The sequence below is a fragment of the Nelusetta ayraudi genome, unplaced genomic scaffold, assembly GCF_046127955.1.
Source record: "Nelusetta ayraudi isolate G7.1 ecotype Tasmania unplaced genomic scaffold, CSIRO-AGI_Nayr_v1 ptg000060l, whole genome shotgun sequence".
In the NCBI taxonomy this organism is placed as follows: Eukaryota; Metazoa; Chordata; class Actinopteri; order Tetraodontiformes; family Monacanthidae; genus Nelusetta; species Nelusetta ayraudi.
The window spans coordinates 1357741-1377398 of record NW_027466110.1 but is presented as its reverse complement, the minus strand read 5'-3'; the positions used below and the strand labels follow the sequence as shown (position 1 = coordinate 1377398).

The 19658-nt window shown below is 46.2% G+C and overlaps 1 protein-coding gene across 2 annotated transcripts in view; it reads left to right on the top strand.

Moving 5' to 3' along the window:
- Positions 1-19658, top strand: part of erbb4b (erb-b2 receptor tyrosine kinase 4b) — a 226887-nt gene that overhangs the window by 108904 nt on the left and 98325 nt on the right. For both annotated transcript variants that reach the window (XM_076039762.1, XM_076039761.1), the window contains exon 2: positions 4774-4925. In XM_076039762.1, coding sequence (XP_075895877.1) covers positions 4774-4925 — 152 coding nt within the window. The remainder of the gene's footprint in view (positions 1-4773; positions 4926-19658) is intronic.

Here is a 19658-nt window from a genome sequence, read left to right as displayed (position 1 = left end):
ATTTGGGGTAATGAGGGATGTGTCAGTGTCGACCAATCACTCCCCTGTGACTTGGATGGATTTTTTTTCCTCTCTGGAGACTAAATCCTGCAAAGCTGCCGAGAGAATAAATTGGGGGGAACAACCAGACTTTTCGGGCTTTACTGCAGCCTCCCTTTTTCCTGCAAAAATATATATTTTGTTATGATTCCGTGTTGGAACTTATGTACTACAAAAAAATTAGGAATAAGTAAATTCATGTCCTTCCTGAAAGGTCATAATAAACATTTGTACAGTTTTTGCAGTTTGTTACCTAGACAAACGTATATATATATGCTATTCATTGTACTCCTCACTCCTACAAAATCTTGTATTTAATTTTTTACAAGTGGTTGTAGAAATTATAGTATGCCATTTTATAGGTCTGAAGGTCATGTTTGCTCTAATTACTTCAGTGGCCTCCTGGAAAATGAAAGTTTAGTCCTTGATGTACTCTTGACACTTTGTTAACTATGGCAGAAACAGGTGTCACAATTCCTTGTTTGTGTGAGATGACCTGGCGATTCCGACGTGCATTTTCGGGCGGTCCATGAACTCGCTCTAATTTAACGCTAACGCTTTTTTGTGCCGTCCCTCATCTCCATCATCAAAGCGGAAACACGTCGAGCTCCAGCCACCCAGTGCTTGACGGTCCTCACTCTCCCAATTTAACTTGGCCCGTCTGTCTCCTGCCTGGAATTTGGCTGCTAGATCAGAGCCCGTTGAAGAGGATCGGGTGCCCCGTGTAGGAAAATAAAGGGCTCGCAATAAGACAAAAGAACTAGCGAACACTTCAGTGGATCGTCTGTATCAATCGCACCCATGGAGCTCTTTGTTTTTGAAGCGTCGCACGGTGGAGTCGTCTCTCCTGACGGCCGTCCTTCTGTGGAGAACCCCCGCAAGGTGCACATTAGCATAAACTCTTATTTATGATGGACCATATGGACACAGCGACAGCATTGCGAGCGCGGTGACCAGCGCTCAGAGGGCGGCAGGAGGTTAGTGTTACTGAAGTGTGCCGTAAACGCCGACACTCATTCAGTTATTGTTTCTGATGCTTATTAAACCACTCGGCAGATGGACAATAATCTGGGCTATGATTGCAATCAGAAGCAGGGGCTTGTAACTCATACATAGCAAGCGGCGCTCATCTGTGCAGCATTAGAGGGGAGGGGGGGACAAAGGACAGTAAGGACTTTGAATTTGGCTTTTAAAAAGAAAAAAAACAAAAGAGCAGTGACTGTGCCTGGTATCAAAAAAATACAGTCGCTTGTTTTTTTTTATGTCAAGGCAAAGCAACGTTTGATTTGCAGCTTCCACAAGCTGCTCCTGTTTATTCAGAGCACGGTAGCCCGAGTTCAGGTATCGACAGTGTTTACTTATGGAGGTGGCATTTGCAACTTTTACCTAATTCACTCGGTTACCGACTATTGGGATGACCTTTTCCCAGCTTTCCCTTCCGGTCGGCCCTATAAAACCTCTGAGACTTGCCAGCTTTATAGGCTTCCAATAATCGCACGCGGCACTATCGACGGAAGTTGCGCTGCCTATGAAACGCTTTGGCCCAGGAGCACAAACCGCGGCATAGGGGCCGTGTGCAAGAACTGCCGGTGACAATATTTATGAAATTGGAATTGATGTAAATCCAGCCGTGGGGCCGCTTGGCTTATTATGATCATATCAAACAAGTATTTACTATAGCAGCGCTTTTTATTAAATTATTGTGCAGATCTGAATGTTTTCAGTACTATCTATTCATCTATCCATCTGTTTATCTATCTATCTGTGATGACATTCGTCCAACTGATGAGATAGATTATCTTCCACATCACAACCACACTTTTTTTTTTTATTCACAGCAATATGAATATCCATCTGTCGCCGTGGTCGCCGGTGCCATATGAAACAGACGATTGAGCGCCGCGTGTTTTGTCGCTCGCGGTCGGGCGGAACTTTCAGATGTTCGACGCTGCTTTTCGCCACAACCTTCGCCGTGATGTTCAGCCACATCTGTAACGTAGCCGGCAAGGAGACAAATGGGCTCAATCATGCAGTAAGAGTAGGAGGTGGGGCGGGGGGTACATCCGGAGGTCTATTATTTACAGCACGCCCACACGTGCACCAGTAGTATCACCAGCAGGATCGCTTTTTTGCAGCAAACCTGCAACAGTTTGCACCTCCTCTACGCCCCGCTCAAAATAGCACAGATGGTTTTGCCGTGGTTCATTTGGCAGTCGTCACCACCTCGGGTGTCATGCTGAGCTATAGGATTTCACAGTGTTTCATTAGAAATCGCACACAGGACAGCGGTGGTGGTGGTGAGGGCAGGTGGTGAGGGGAGGTGGTGGGGGAACACAATAAAAATCCACACAGGTTTGGTGAGGTTCTCAATGTCAGCAAAGTGACTGGAAGCATGCCGGAGCAAGTGAGCGGGTATAAAAGTAAATTTTGCCGCCCATCACATGGCACAATGCCCCCATCCTCTGATCCGGGCGCCCTGCCCCAAGGGTGCAATAACACTTTATTACACCTATCCGCACTTTATGACCCTGCTACCCTCCAACTCGCTCCCCTCCAGCCGCGCACTAACTGTTATTGAAAACACCCAGTTCTGCCATTTATCATCTCTGAGCAGCAGGTTATGGTATGTGCAACCTAGCTAATCACCGCCAGCTCATCCCACTGCTTTTTTTTTGTTGTTTTTTTTTTCCCCCACCTCGCTTTTTCATGCAGCAGCGGCGGCGGCTCTGCTTCCATAATGTCTGCCCGCAGTTGATGGGGAAGTGTTTGAACACAGTCCCGTTTGTCTTTACTGCGTCTGTTGCCTTGGGGCTGAATCCCCCCTCTGCCGTGTGCACCTGTGGCGGAACGGTCGGGGAGTAAATATAGAAAAACAGAACTAAACGATTTGCTGTTTGACGACTGCGTAGAGGATGAGCGCAGGACCTGACCTAGTTGATTTTAGGTGTGTGTGTGTGTGTGTGTGTGTGTGTGTGTGTGTGTGTGTGTGTGTGTGTGTGTGCATAGGGTAACCACGGGACTGCATACACAAAGGACGTATGCAGAATTAAAATTCAAAGCGCGAGTGCAAGGTTGGAGGTGTTTGAGAGAGAGAGAGAGAGAGGGAGGGAGAGAGAGAGACAGAGAGAGGGAGAGAGAGAGAGAGATGGCTCATTGGTGACAGTGTGACACGACCGGGGGAAGGAGCCGCCACCCCTCTGTCACACTGATGGAGAATCTGTCATCACGGGGGCGCAGGTGGGAGAAAGCACGCTGCCGTGGCAATACAAATGAATTCCAACGATAGAACAAATGCCAGCAAACATATATTTAAGTAGGCTGAGAGTCAGCAGCTCAAAAAAAACAGACACTCGAAAGAAAAAGACAGCCGATTAAAGCGTCTGCAAATCTAGAAAAAAAATAAAAATTAAAGGATGCAGGAAAAGTGTTGGCTTGAGCTCTTCAGTTCCACAGTCATGGATCACAATATTATTCTACTAATGGCTCTTTTGGATTACTAACCAATTTATGACCTTGAAAATTAGATTTATCAATCAATCTTTTTTCCTGTCACTATCGTTGCATCACGCTACTCCTTTTTTATCTTTTGTTTGGTTGAATTGTACAGACTTGAGTTGTGCTTCAGGAAGTTGAAAAGACAGGGCAGAATCATTTTCCTGTATCGTGACGACTTGAAATGCATTGTGTTGTATTGCACTGCAGCGACCCTATTTTTGCTTTTGGCGAACCACTATGGGCACGACAAGGAAACAAAAGAATCAATCGCTCCCTCAGAATCGCTGTCTGGATATCGGATCGCCACTGGGTCCACCCCAGAATAAATCCAACCAGAAGGCGTCTGGTTCTCCATCTACCATTTCTGTTTTTCAGCCACAGGATCCAATGCACCTCAGCTGCGTCCCTGTCTTGACAGATTGTCTTCAGGTGGTGACAACTGCCTGTTTCTTTGCAGAGTGTGTAGCCGTGTCAGACGAGACATGCTGTAATGACGACATGAAGGTCAAGTAGCAGGATTTGGGTTAATGCCGACGTGGGATTGGACCAACTCGGGTTCAGTGGCGGGTAAACAAACCAGCTTTGCAACTCTGGCTGTTTTAAGCGGTGAGACTTTGGGACCTCTGTGCTTTTTTCCCCCTCCCTACTTGGTGGCCGCCTGCCCCATATGCGCTTGTGCGTTTTCATGCCAGAGTGGGCATCAGCGGAACAGCTGATTGGGCAGATGGCTCATGTCGTCATTGGAGGTTAGGGTGTGCAATTGTGTCTGTTTAACTGCTTGTCAAGAGTGCAGCCCAGCTAGGCCCCAAACAGCTTTCGTGGTATCCGAGTGCGCCGAGGGGTGATGTCAGGCGCGGCCCGGGTCCGCTGGCTTCCCGGTCGGACCCAACCTGGTCAGCTGGTCAGGTGCCGCAGCACAAGATCCAGGAGCTCACGTTGACAATCCAGGTCGTCCACATTAATTATGCAGCATTCGCCTCGCAAATGAAGTTGTTGTCTTCCAGCTTTTGGACCCGCCAGCCTCCGCGTCATAAGAATTTAATGTCGTCTTAAAATACTGCCAACAAAAAAAAACAAAAAAAATGGTGTGCTCATTCCAAACTATACTTAATTTTTCAAGCATATTTTTTTCTCTCCTCCTCCCCTCCTCCTCCTCCTCCTCATCCAAACGGTTGAATAAAACATGAGGAAATCAAAGTTGCATTAACACGTGTTATCCCTCTGTCCTTGTTTTCTCAGTGTGTGCCGGTACGGAGAATAAGCTGAGCACGCTGTCGGACCTGGAGCAGCAGTATCGCACTCTCAGGAAGTACTACGAGAACTGCGAAGTTGTGATGGGGAACCTTGAGATCACAAGTATCGACCGCAGCCGAGACCTCACGTTCCTCAGGGTAAGAGACCAAAAAAACAATGATAATCTTGGTGAAACGTAAGGAAAGGGGTTTTAACGAGCGCAGCACAAAGCGCCAATCCGCCATCATCCATGCAACCTTATGGGTCTTAGCAGAACTTTAGAGCTCCTCCTTTGACCTTGCTCTCCAGGAAAGTTCTCTGGACGTGGATCATTTTCAACCAAGGGCCATTTAGATTACCACTCGCCAGCTGGGGAAAGCCGTTCTAATCAGCGGTAATCAGACTTCCTCACTTCTCACGGCATCTGATTGTGAGCCCGCTCGGCGGCAGGGATAATCAAAGTCCAAATAAGTTGATCTGGCTAATCTCCCTTTTTGATGAAACTTTCATCAAAAGCCGATGAGGAAGAACGCCGCCGAAACGGACGTGATTTCTGGAATTCTGGTCAGCCGGACGCGACGCGTGATAGAAGATTGTTAAGAACTCCGTTTGAGCGGCGCTTTGATCTCGTGCGTAAGTGGGAGGAAGCCGCGTTGAAGCGCAGGCTATTCCAGTTTGGTTTGACAGACACGCACGCACGCACGCACACACATAAACGCAGGGCTCAGCAATGATCGTCCACACGGGGCCCAGAGCAGTAACACGGTAATGAAAGGTCAGCGGACAGCAAGTGGGGTCACTGTAGTGAAATTTAAGTCGAGGGAAAAAAGCCGCGGTGGTTATTTCTTCTTCGCAGCGAAATCAGCTGCTTCTCTTCATCTCCGTAGACCCTCCACCCCCCACAACGACACCCCAGACGGCTCCCCGCCTGCACGCCCGCCGTCCAATTGGTTTCCATCCATCTTGGGGGGAGGTTCCGGCGGCACGGAAGTGCTGACTGTGTTAATAGGGCCGGGGAGCGTGAACCGGAGGCTCCATAAAGCTCCGACCCGAACGCCACGTAGACGGACGAAGAAAGAAGAAACAGCGGCGGTTCATGCCATCGACTGCCAGGAGGGGGGGGGGGGGGGGGGCGGTCGCACGATGACAGATCAAGCGGCAAAACAAAGCATTAAGTCGTTGAGTCGTTAAGTCGTCGCCAACCCCCCCCCCGCCGCCGCCACGAGGGAAAACAGAAACAAGGATGGGATTAAGCGCGAGGGGAGCCGCGGTTTGCTAATGCCTTGCCACCATTAGACCCCTGCGGCGGTAATAGGCCCCGGCGACTCAGATGACTGAGGATGGGATGTCGTGGGGCTGAAGTTGAAAAGTTGTGATTGTTGTTAAATGAAACAGAACTAATTTGTACTATGAGACAACATTTACACGTCCCCCTCCTGAGTTGACGTTATTGTCGGCTGGCCCTCGTGTCGGGACACCTCAGCCTGAGCAGCAGCAACAGTGACAGCAGTGGTGGTGCTGCTGCTCAGGCTGAGGCCACGGACGCTCCTGAGGAGCTCCACCCCCCCCCCGTTTACAAAGGAGGCGCTCTTCCCCCCCCCGTAGCGACAGCCTGCCAGGTTCCTCCACCTCTCCGCGGCTGGCAATTAACATGGGCTAATTGAAGATGCTAATTAAGAACACAGGGTGCCAAACAGCAAGGGAGCAGGCGGGGGCAGGGTGCAGCGTGTATTTTTAGGGGGGTTATTATTATTATTATGATAAAACACGTTAATAACGTGGCTCCCCGGGGGAGGCACGCGCTTCACCTTGACGAGCGAAGGAAGAAGAAGAAGAAGAAGAAGAAGAAGAAGAAGAAGAAGGGATGGGGGAAGCTATTGTGCAACGTCGAACCACACCACCTGTCTCGGGGAGGTGATGGAAACTGATGCCTGCGCGTTTGGCTCCTTCTTTTCGAGATAGCTGCGAGATTGATGGCTGCCTCCCGAAGCCCCTCAAACAGCCTCAGCGGTAAATAGAGTCCATCTTCCAAACTGCCTGCGCGACAGATGAATCAAAGCCGGCGCCGTGATTAATAACTGCGTCTGCCCAGCGTGCCGAGGCTCCCCGGCTCTAATGTAGGTTCCCCACCAGCAGAGAGTCCTGGCAGAGAGCTCCACCCGCAGCCACTGTTTTGACAAGTTTGATGTATAAATCACCACTCTGACGCACCTCTGCATCGGAATCCGCATTTCCCTTTAAATTCTCTCCGCTCTCCCAGCGCAAACAGAAAACGCATTACCGCCCTGCTCGCCTGCGACTTGCAACTCAAGAGAAATTGCGTCCAGGCTCGACACATTTTCCCAGCAACTTTTTTTTTTTTTTTTTTTTTCCTGCTGCGACACTTTGGTTTCCTGGCTTTCCCCCCACCCCCCACCCCCCCTGTTGCCACTTCCGTGCGAGTCGCTCGCAAGGAGAAGCCGCCACTTATGAAAAATTAATTTCCCCCCTTCCCCCTCATCCTCCCCGTGGACTCGGTGGGGACCCACAGCCGCACACTCGGTTTGGATTGTTTGCCTTTGCCGCCGCCGCCATTAGTAAACATGTCATTTTCCTCTGGATATTAATGCGGCTGATCAGATTGCTTTCCGGCACGACGCCGATTCACTGACTGCCTGCCTTCCGCCCCTGACGCTGGGAATGAATAATGGAATTTTCATTTACAAATAACATTTAATACTTGCAAATGGCGCCTCTTGTGATGAGGGCAGGAAACTGCCCGCGTCACTGATCCTAATCTCGTTAATCAGTCAATCCATCGTTCTATCTATCAGCCTATCAATCATTCAATTACTTTTGGACAACTGTTATTCATAAACGGCTAGATGACGTTAAGGAGCGTCCTAAAGCCCTTTACACAATCAAAAAGAAAGCAATTGATTCCTCCTGCGCATGAAGCCACAGTGGCAGGAAAAACTGCAGGAAAGCCATCTGCTTTGCTCGACCAGGGTGGAAAAGAATTCCAAAAAAGATTGAGTCAGTGCAGTATGTATTTAATAAAGAATGGCTTTTTAACAAATATCACACAAAAATGTGGTTAATGAATAATGATTTTTTTTATTTTATTTATTTATTTTTTTAGTTGAGGAAAGTGGGAAATAAACACCAACAGAATTGATCTTTAAACTGACCATCCGGAGTCCGACGAGTCAGTGCATGAATACAGAACTGTGTGTGTGTGTGTGAGTTTGTCATCTTTACTCTCCTTGAGGTTTTTAGCTTGACACAGTCCACCTTCTGAGTGGAACCAGTCCCACGTTGACAGACTGATTGCCGCTCCATAAATTTTCCCGGCCGCCTTCAGGCGCCTGTCAGAGATATATCAGGGTTACAACTTATGTGTGCGCGAGGCGCAAAAGTTACGACTCTGTCGGCCACCGACTATAAAGCGTGATGTAACGGCATTAAAACACAAATATTATACCGTATCGTATTAGGGACCGTTGGGAATCACAAGCAGTTACCCAAACCAAATAGCTCTGAGGAGGTGGAGGCCATTTTTCTTTTCTTTTCTTTTTTTCAACCGGTGCTTCCAGTGAACACACTGCGTCTGGTCGCCGCCTCAACAAACTCGTAACAGCTGATCAACATTTCAGTGTGACAACGACAACAGACACCTCTTCCAGAAGAGATGTATAAAGTAAATAAAGTTTCTAGTCATTTTAACCTAACTTCCAAATAAAATCACCTCATATCATTTGCTTTAGTCGTTTAAAATACCCATTGCTGCAGTCCGTCTTCGGACTTTGCACTCCTTCCTTCATACTTCTCCATGACTGGCACATTTGTCCCCCGGGCGCCATTAATGCCCTCCCAGTTTCCTAATTGTTGATGCACTGTCAGATGGGTTCAGATTACGGTGGCCTCCTTCTCCTCGGCAAACTCCTCCAATATTAATGAAGACTGATGAAGTGCTAGAGAGCCCCTGTCTTTCGGGCCCGACCTAGATTGGATTGACAATTGCAATTAGCGTCCCCTCAAGTTCATTTCCATCACTTTTAATCTGACATGAAGGACAGTGCGGGCCGGGGAGTGAGACCGCGGAGCAAATGGAACGCCGGAAGAGAGGTTATGGAGGAGGGGGAGGGGAGGGGGAGGCGGCGGGGAGGAAGTAGTGACCAGGAAGTAGTTGAAAGCAGGCACCGTTGACAGTGGAGGTCTCCCTATGCTGCAATCTTCTCACTCAACTTTGCACCACTTTTCTGCTTGCTGTAACACCTGCCACGGACTTCACTGTGCCTGTTGCCCTGAAATCTTTTGAAATTCTTAGGATACATAGACATGCCTGGCAAGCTTGTATCACATTCTATTTTCCAGGATAGTTCCACCTTATTCTTGTTTCACGATACTGCCAAACTCTTGGGTTTTTTTGAAATTATAAAAGAAAAACAATTTGAATTTTGTAGTCATGCTCTGTTTTTGTTGCTTTAACAACTGTTAGCTCTCAAGGCCAGAGCTCATTGCCAGTTGCCTCCGTAGTGGAAACCAGTGTGAGAGCCTGTTCGACAATTTTTATAATTTTAAATAAAACTGTGTGGTTAAAGCGTTCATGAGTTCACAAGGGTCTTGTTTTCTATCATAATAATAATTAATAATAATAATAATAAAAAAAGAACCACACATTTAAAAGTTTTCCTTGACATTTCAGGTTTCTGCTCCTATTCAAATAATACAGGGGCTCTCAGCAATTGTGAGTTGTGGATTTGGGACCGTGATAGTTATTCTGACTATCACCAATTCTTTTTTTGGGTGATAGAAGATGAACAAAGACCCAGGGGCGTGCAGTCTCCGTCATTCTGTGTCACGTAGCCACCGAAGAAATCTCAAAGGAACGCCACATAACCCTAAAAAACAAAAACAAAAAAACAAGACACTTGCTATGCTGCGCGCGGAGACACGCACTGAGCGTTCACAGCCAAGAACCGCAGAAACCCAACAGCTTTTGACAACCATGCTGGCCGCAATCTAAACTATTCTCTAAAGCTCTAAATATTCTATCAATCACCCTCACACACTCAGTCATCCGCCCCAAGTCTGTAAGTTTGTGATCTCCACGACGCGCCGCGCTCCGCTATCAGCCACCAGCCACCAGCCTCTGTGTATTTTTCAGGATTTGCCCGAAAGCAGTATTTTCAGTGGCCGGTGTGTCTTTTTTTTCTCCTTTCCCTCTTCTGTTCTTTTCTTTCTCACTCTCACCTGCGACGCAGGCAGACGGATTGCCTGTCAGCGACTGTGAGGGAGAAACGGAGTGTGCGAGATACGGCGGCGGCGCCTCAGAATTAATGATTCTTGGTGTTTTGCCTTGGAGGAGAAAGAAGCGTCGGACGACGGTCGCCGCTTGACGATGTGTCACACTTTGCAATTGCAAACATGCTCTGTGTACGTTCGTGTGTGCGCCTCCCCTCCTTCCTTCCCTCCCTCCCTCCCTCTCACCCATCCCTCCAACTTTCCAGTTTGACGTTCACTTCCAAACCCGGAAGCGTTCGGTCATACCTGCGTCCGTTTGTGTGACTCTAATCACGTGGCGGGATAAAACCTCCCTGCTTGACTGGCAGATACATTACATCGGTCCCCCATACATCCGTGTCGGTCAGACCGTATAATTTCCTTTCCGGATTCCTTTCCAGAATGATCTGAACTGATGGGCAGACGGAAAACTTTCCTTGAATATGTTTGCCATCTCTTTAATGAGCCAGTTCAGTACGAATCTGAAGGCAGATGGAAACAAATCCAACCTGAGCAGGCCTGTAAAGATTTCCACTGTAAAGAATGAGCACAACAACGCAAAGAAGGAGCACAAAAGGCCCAGAAAATAGATGTCCGCTCCCTTTACCATAAAAACACGCAAACATTGAAAAGCAGAGCAATCTTGGGTTTTTTTTTTCACGTCTTTCCCATCTTCCTTCCTCTCCTCTGTCCACACATTCGCATTCACTGACAGAGTGCGTCGGGGCAGAGACATTTATCTTTTCGCATCACTCTGCCTCGCAGATGTTCCAATCACTTATTCACACCAGACAACATAAAGTTGCACGATTCGCTGCGTTCCCGATGCAGACTGCCGGTGCAGCAGCGGCCGGCCGGCCAACAAGGAGCGCCAACAGTCTCCACTCTGCTTTATCAACGGCTGCTGGGCCACACGGCTCCCACGGACAGTGAACAGCGCAGGACGTGGTGGGAATCGAGCTTGGAGAAATTTCCAGAATCCACTCCAATCCAGAGACAGAGACAAAAAAATAAACAAGCTTCCCTTGTGAAATAATATTGTGCTGATAATATTCACCGTTCAGACTGCAGCCTTGTCTCCAACATTGACACATTTTTACCAGACATCGTACTGTGAAGAACAACATGACCTCCACTGTGATACCACTTATTCAATAGATCTACTTGAAATTCCACTCTAATCTCTTACTTCTAATCACAGTTTTTTAGAAGAATTATTTATGCCTGCACTGATTTGATTTAGCTCGATAGCTGTTTTGTTTTCTGACTCAATGAAACTACAAGACAATATTTAATTTGGCTGCGGATTCTCCAAAAATCTTGTCCTTCCTGGAAATTTACAACTTTTTGCAAGAAAGGAGCTGCTCAGTGACTGCGATTAAAAATAAATAAATAATGATAAATAAAGTGTATCTGCCAATTGATGACACACACACAAGGAAATAGATTTTATAGTTAAAAACACTAAATCTAACATTCTATTTTTTTGTCAGTAGCCGGCGTCCCAAATTCGAATGAATGAACTACACATTAGTGCTTACATAAGCTGAGATACAATGGAGTCAAATTCCTTGTTTGGGAGGCAATGGCTACCATTGGTACAGTCATGTACCATAGTATATGACACGGCTGGGGATCAAACCCACAACCTAGCAGTCTCAGGGTGGACACTCTACCACTAGACCACTGGACTGTGACTGTGAACTAAACATGGATCAAGAGGGAGGAAAAGAGAGGAAAAAACTTTTTTTTAAAGAAAACAAATGTCTCAGGCAGAAGTCCAAGCTTTGTTGTGCGTTTGTCACTTCCTGTTTACAGAGTAAACCCACGTCCCCCCTGGATCAACGTTGTCCCGTCCACACACTGTCCTCCTCCTCTCCCCTCCTCACTTCCTGTTACTTGTGGCTTCCCCGTTGGCCGTATTCCATCCTCCCATCTTTGAGACCCCCCCAACACCCAGCTGCACTAAATACTCAGTGTTTGAATAAAAAACTCATTAGGATTACATAGCCATTTAGTTAAGTGACACAGGGTGTAATTGTACCATCCATCAATTGCTGTGTAATAACACAGTTGGAGGAGCTAAACGTTGATTAGCCTTCAGCCAATTTCGTGAGCCGCTTTTTTGGGGCGATAAATCGCCGGGGGAGATGAGGCAGGGCGTGATGGGTGGCGCCGAGCCGCGGAGGTCAGGCCGCAGACCCCGCCGCCCACATTAACTTGAAAACACTTTTTGGAGACCTGTAGCGCATCGTCGCTCTCTTTCTCTCTGCAGCCTACAGCAAAGAACGATTGCATCTTCACGTATTTCTGCCACAGTTGCGTTACATATATCTGTTAAAAACAATCTATCACTCACTGACTGGAGATGCTCAGTGGTAAGTTTTATAATGTGCTGACAGTTGTATTGGTTCTGTAAAGTAATTGGGAAACTTTCATAAAGAGCGTCAGATATAGTGACTTTTATGAACATTACTAATGAAAACCACACATGACTCGATTATTTAAAAAAATAAACACATTTTAACATGCAGGAAATATTCTCGATAGACCGGATAGACTCATTCAGTGTGAGCGTTCAAAGGGACGGCGAGTCGTTTCCTCGTTGCTAAAGTCAGGTGAGAGTTCAAAGAAGTGGAGGGAAACTTTCTTCCATCCCCCCTCCTGCGCTGCTTGCCAAAGAAACTTTGTCGACGTGACAAGGCATAAATGTGGCAGAGGCGGCTCGCAAGGAACTGCCCTTTTTGTTCTATTCAAGAACAAATCCGATTCTCCCTCCTAATAGATGAGAAAATAGCTTAATTGCTCATTGTGCTGATAATAGCATTTTATGAAGATAATACCATTGGCTGACATTGACACAGGGGAGATAAAGGGCTGTCCTTTGATATGGAAAAGAGAAGAAAAGCAGCGTATGGGAGAGGAGCGATACAAAGGAACAGCGGGGTAGGTATTGGAGGGGAGGGGGGGGACAAAAAGGACCTTCGTTTAGTATAATTGCGGCTTTTACTTTGAAATAAATGCATTGTTGCTAGCTCATGCTCCCAGCTCCAGCCTCGCCAGAAGCTGTGTCTTTATCGCTAATGTGCCAGTGGCTGCATCTGTAATTGCGCCGGCTTTTGTCTTGTGGCACACGCAACGGCCACAAACGCGGATTATCAGCCCAACTTTTACAGTCACTCCGAGCCTTTCGCTGACTTGTTCAAAATATGTGAACACGCTCAGCGTGGCGGAAACCAAACTCGGTGGGACTCTTTCAGTGTGTTTTTAGTTTTTTTTCTCAATCCCAAATTGGTGGCTCTTACAAACACAAAAGGGTCCGTGTACTTTTACTTTTTGGTTTGAAATGGGGGAAAAAACAGACCATTTTGCGAGCAGTTCGACAACAACACGCGCACAAAAAATTATCACAGCCTGTTTTCCATTCAGTCCGCTCTTGCTGAATGGTAATCAGCATTTTTAATCAGAAATTAATTGGCCATCAACCAAGGATCCCGGCAACTGCTCCTGAGTCTGATTTTGGACTATTAAGATTCCCAGTCATGAAAATGGCAGAAGGTATCCATTCATTAAATATGAAATATATATAGCAACCTCTACTTGTGCTTCATTCTCTGACTCTTCACTGTGCCCTGTTGTTGTGTAAAAGTGATTGTCGCAACGCCAACACACAGCCGTGTGAAATGTCACAGAAATCTATTTATGTCTTTTGTTTTTATGAACCATGTATTTTTTAAAGGGCTTCTTAAAATAGGTTAAAATCCTAACAGGCACATCGGCAGCACAGGTGATAATGACACTGGTGAGAATGGCATGTGTGTGTTTGTCACTGACTGAATGTCTTTGAGGCTCTTTGAAGATTTTTTATTTCTTACCTGGCAGCGAAAGGCCTCCCAGCGCCCTGTGCAATTCTTTGAGATGCATAATGAGCAAAAGGCTCAGAAATGTGTTGAACTAATAAATAAATAAATTCATAAATAAAAATAGTTGATTCTCAACTTAACACATTACCAGTGTCAGTAACAGTGAATCACCATTATGGTATAAATTTAAGAAATCCATCGTAAATGTCTTTAGCTTTGCCTGGATGTTGTTGAGATGATTGGCTGGCCGGGTGTGAAACGGTTGACGACTGGCGCTCGGGAATCAGAATCTCGTGACTCACGTTTAAAGTTTAAATGCAACGCCGGCGTGTTCAAAGTGTCCAGGGAGTCGTTAACTATTCAGCCATTCCGCGGGACACGCAGGCCGCCACCCTCAGCTGTGTTTTTAACAGAGTACAAGAGCAGTGCCTTGTTTGAGAGCATCCATTAATGTACTGGGTTATTATTTATTTATTTTTTCATCTCTGCTAAAAGTCTCTGTAGTGGGAAGATAATAGGGTTTGATTCAGTCCTTCCTAGATGGACCTACTAGACTTTACATTGGTTGTTGGTTGATTTCAATCGCATACTTTTTTAATTCACACTGGTGAATTAAAGGATTTTGAAATTTCCCCCTCATGTCAAACCAGCCACAGACAAAACTTCCTGCTTCAAAATTCTCACGTCAGACTTGAACATAGTTTTCTGTTGGTTTTAATTCTGAGTTATGCTCTTTGGTTAGGCTGCCAAGTCAAACTTTGAGGACTGAAAACCGTTATTCTGTGTGTGTGTGTGTGTGTGTGTGTGTGTGTGTGTGTGTGTGTGTGTGTGTGTGTGTGTGTGTGTGTGTGTGTGTGTGTGTGTGTCAGCGAGAGGAGGACAGCCAAGTGGGTCAGAAAACGGATTTCTGGGTTCCCTCCGGAGAGAGCAGGACCTTTGTCTTCAATTTCAGAGATTTCCTCTGTGGCCCTCTAAGGCCACGTCACCTATTTTTTCCCCTCCCCTTTGTACTGGTCTTATTGGACCGTTGATGTTTGAGAAAGAAAAGAATAGATGCAATAAGGTCATTAGTTTCAAACTGTTTATTTGTTTGAAGCTTTGTTTGGCTTCGCACTGCAGTCTTTTCTTCCACCTGTATCCACTTAGTGATTTTTGCTTGGTTTTCTCTCTGCGTGTGTTCTGCATGCCATCTATCCAAAGACTCCCACATCTTACTCTGGATCTTTGAATAAAACTCCAGTATATCCCCATTACATTACATCAAAGTGAGGAAGTGTGATACATTTCCATTAAAAAAAAAAACAAGTAAAAAATTATCTTCACATACTTGTGACTTTTTTTTTTTCTCCCTCTGCCCTCCAAACGCCATCGTGGCACGAGTCCCATCAACCTTTATTAGATAATGATGCTGTTGGGGCCATTAAGCACAGCCTTGACTCCCCAACAGCAACACTTGACAACCTCACTGGACCACTAGTGGAGGGAGACGTAACGGCACTGCTGTGTGACCAGACCCCAGACTGAGGTGACTGACCAGACTGCTAATTTGATCAGACTGCTAATCAAGAGAAGCATAGCGCCCCCAGAGGGGAACGTGTGAGTCACTTCAGTGAAGCCAAAGAAGAGAAAGGTGCTGTTGATAAAAGATATATTTTCCAGGTATCTCTAATACCTTTAATGTTTCTTTATTTTCTTTTAAATTATGTTTAAGTGCACATTTTAAACACTCATCTGCTAGAAAGCTAGCCCATATGCCTTTTATTATTACTATCAATGTGGTGCTTGTGTGTCCCGTTTCTGTTCAAAGAATGTACTATTATAGTATGTATATAGTCGCATTAGCAAATAGTTGGATTTTGGTGTCTCTTTTCAATTTTCCCTTAAAATGAAGACATCTTCCCTTCAACAATAAGCACAAAAAGATGTGTAAGTGGTTTGCACTCAACTGTCGAGTTTAGAACACCAAACAAAAAGTAGCCAAACGGAAACATGCCGATGGAAAGCTGCAGAAGGAGTTCCAATAGAACTTAAAATGACGGACGACCTTCAGAAAAAAAAAAAAAACATATTTGGCTGCACCTTCAAAAACCTTTATGTCGACATGCTTCAAGCCTATTTTACAGTGTCTTTCTACCCTTGAAAGTCCTGACCAACCCAAGGTTTGGTCAAGTCTTTTTGCAGTCGCCCAGAGGTGTATGTCACACTGGAACCGTGACGCAATCTGGAAGCTGCTAAAATCCCATAAAGGTGCACAGAAGAAAGACATGAGGTTTTTTGGGGGGGGAAATTTCTTCTTCTTTTTTAAACTGGGTCTCCATGGTGAAATACCGATGGCCAAATAGGGAGAAAATCCAACACGCGGAGAGGAGGCTATTCAGCCGATGATTTAAAGCTCCTGCAGGCGCTCTTTAGATTGCCAAGCAGAAATATGCAGCGGAGGGCACAATGAAGTCTGGTCCCGCTTGGGGCCGTGGCTGTTGTTTTTGTTATGCTGCGCTTGGTCCAAACTCTTAGAGAATGGTTAGGGGATGGCCGCTGCAGATCAAAGCAGAAATAGCATCGACTGCGAGGGAAAGAGGGGCTTCTGTTTTATCTCCCTTCCTGGCTCAGGGCTGAAAGCAGGCTGTTGTCGGACTTTAAAGTTGATAACAGGAGGGGGCGAATAAATGGAGTGTGTCTGATCTTCAACTTGTTTTGTAAGTAAAAAAAAAATGATACACACAATCTCATTTTAAAGGGAGGGTTGGGTACATGGACGACACACACACACACACACACAAAAACAAAAAAAATCCAAACTGAGCCATTTGCTCAGCAGCAACAGTTTTACTCTTCTATTAACCAATTTGGGCTAATTGAGGAACTAAAGGATGGGGGCATTTAAAATCAGCTAGCAAATCAATTTGCTCCGGAGATAATCAGGCACAGTCCTCGTTGTCTCTCTTTTAAGCGAACAAATCCAAATTATTTCATCCACTGAGTTGGATTGTTGTTGTTCTGTAGGAATCCACGTCGAGCGGACTGCCTCACCGCGACAGAGAATTTTATACCCACAAGGCCTTGCGTCTCCACCGTAAAGCCCGAAAAGAAACGGCAGCATCGCTTTGCAATCTAGCTGATTTTATGCACACATGTGTATTTATTAATAATCAAATTATGTTTGCAAGACACTGCCCTGCATTTTGTTCAAGGGAGTTGTTGTTGTTGTTGTAGTTTTCTGAGCTGATGTTTTTTGCTGGCCTCATGCTCAAGGTGATACTCGGTAAAATGTTGTCCAAGTTGAATAAAATGTTCTTGGTGGTTTGGTGCCACAGTAAAAATGCTGGTTTGAAAACATGATGTCAGACAGAAAGTCTGCCCAGACTTTCAGTCTTATGTCTGTTTCTGTTTTGTTGTCTTTTTTGAAGTGTGAAAATGTGTTGTAGGAACTTTGATTCTTGAGCCACAGCCAAGACGGTGCCGTCGCAAAACAAGACACGCATCACTCAAGCATCGCTCATTTTAAATATTTTGAGATTTGTTTTAGTCTTATTCTTATGAAGGCCATTATTCATTCAATCGAAAAAGGACTGGGGTAGGATGTGGGGGGCAGCTTTGTTTGCAGCCTCCCCCGAAAACCACTTGTTTTTAAGCTTCCGGCTAAAACTGATTCTGAGACGGTGGAACAAACCCCTGGGGGCTTGTTGCCTTTAAGGACTCCTCTCGTTCCTGGAAAATTCATCGACTGGGCAGACACATTACCATTAGAGAACAACAAAAAAAATAAAAGGAGCACTGCGCGACGGGGCTCCTTTAATCGCAGTGAAGTCAAAGCACGGAGCCGCTGCTCCGCTTCCCGATAGCAGCGAGGGGATTTGGCTCTGCGGGCCCGATTAAGGAGCTAACCATGGACTTGGTGGATGTTGCAGGACCGCTTCCCAGCACCGCGCCACCCACCTCCCTCCATCTCTCCCTCCCTACCCCCCCTCCGCATATTAGCAGATAGTCGGGGAGCGCAGGGGAAGTGATTACTCCCGGATTAAGACTTGCCTCGTCGCCGATATGTGCGGCATAATTGAATAATGGCTGCCTCACCCGAACGGTCCCAGCACAGACGAAGCCTCCCGGCCTCGTCACGTCGCCGCAATATTAACCATGACACAGGCGTAACCAGGCCGGTAATTAATGCGCCGAATCAATTACAAATTAGTCCATTTAGAGAATCCCCCACAGGGGTCCACTCATTACCAGAGCTCGGATGAAGTTGCGAGTTCCCCTCGTGGGAAGGAGTGTCACTCCACTCCTCCGCTCGCCTATCCGTCTCCATCTCCTTGGTGGAGGTTCGTCGCCGACGCCGGGTGGAGGATGTAATTGGAGAAGTGCGGCCCACTGACGGAGGGGAGTGAGCCGAGAGGGTCGGCCGAGCAGCGTTTGGCTCGTTGGACGCCATGAGGAGGCAGCGCCACCACGGTGACGCCGTAAAATTGGGAGGTTGCGCTTAATGCCCATTTTCTGTTTTCCTTCCCAGCCATCAACCACTTTGTCAAGCCCTCTGTTTACAGGCTCCTGTCAAAAAAAAAAAAAATTAAGAAGGAAAAGTTTGACCATCTGTTTATACTGACACATCCATGAGCAGGCAAGTCTAGCATTGAGGTGTCCTTTGTGACATCAGATGCAGATGTTTTAGCAAAAACTTGGATTGTTGAGGTCTTTGACAACACACTTTTTTGTTGTTGTTTTTTTATTACAGGGGCCTTCAAGATTTTCTAATTGTACAATGGACCTTAGTCACAGTTGACTTTACTATGTTGAAATAAAGTTAAAGTGACCTGAGTTCCTGTTTTGTGTGTCTTTCTATTGTTTTTTTTTCTGGTGAAAAAAAAGAGGGAAAAAAAACATGCAAAATTTGTATAATTTAAAAGATGAAAAGATGAAAAACCAAAACAATCAAACAAAATAGAGGAAAATACAAATTTGAGACTAATATATATACAAGCGAATCCGCACAAATATATTAATGAACCAAGAAAAGAAGAATGTCACTGCCGGTGACCTTGCTGACACTCCCAACCCCAACGATCCTCCCCATGTGATCGGCCTGCTCAGCCTTCTCTCACTATATTTGACCATCCAGCCTCCTCTCTGGGGACGAGACGTGCACCTTACAGGGTTTACTTGTCACCAAGCCCGGCAAGTCGCCTGTCATCCTGTCGTAAACAATAAAACTCAAGTGCAAATCGAACGGTGTTGCCCCGGCGCACGTCACATGGTCACTCTGAAAACACGGACTTCTCAAAGTCATCCGTCCTCGCCGGCCGCGCCGGCGCCCTGCGCTCGTCTGCGTCAGCGGAATTTTTGATAGTACGTCCCCTCGCTCGTCGCCGTGATTTACTTTCTAATCAAATATTATAGCCTTTCATGTGTTACTGTACAGGGCACTCGAATCCTCGAGTAAAACATTCTCCCCGGAAAACTGTCAGGCTCCAGCCCTCAGTGGGAGCAGGAGGAGGATGTGGAACGGCTACAGAGATGCTAGAAAATCTTTCATGAGGCTGTTTCATGTGCTGTGCGGGGGGAAAGTGCCGCAAAAGTAGAAAGAAAGTCTGATCTAGATTTTTTTTTTTTTTTTTGTGAACAGACAAAAAAAATATGCGCTTGTTTGTATCACGGAAACATTAGAGGGGAACAGATTCTCTTCATCTTCAAATGTGAGTCCTTGTAATCATCTTGTCCAGCCAGAGAGACACTTGAGTGCTACACGCACGCACACACACACACGCGCAC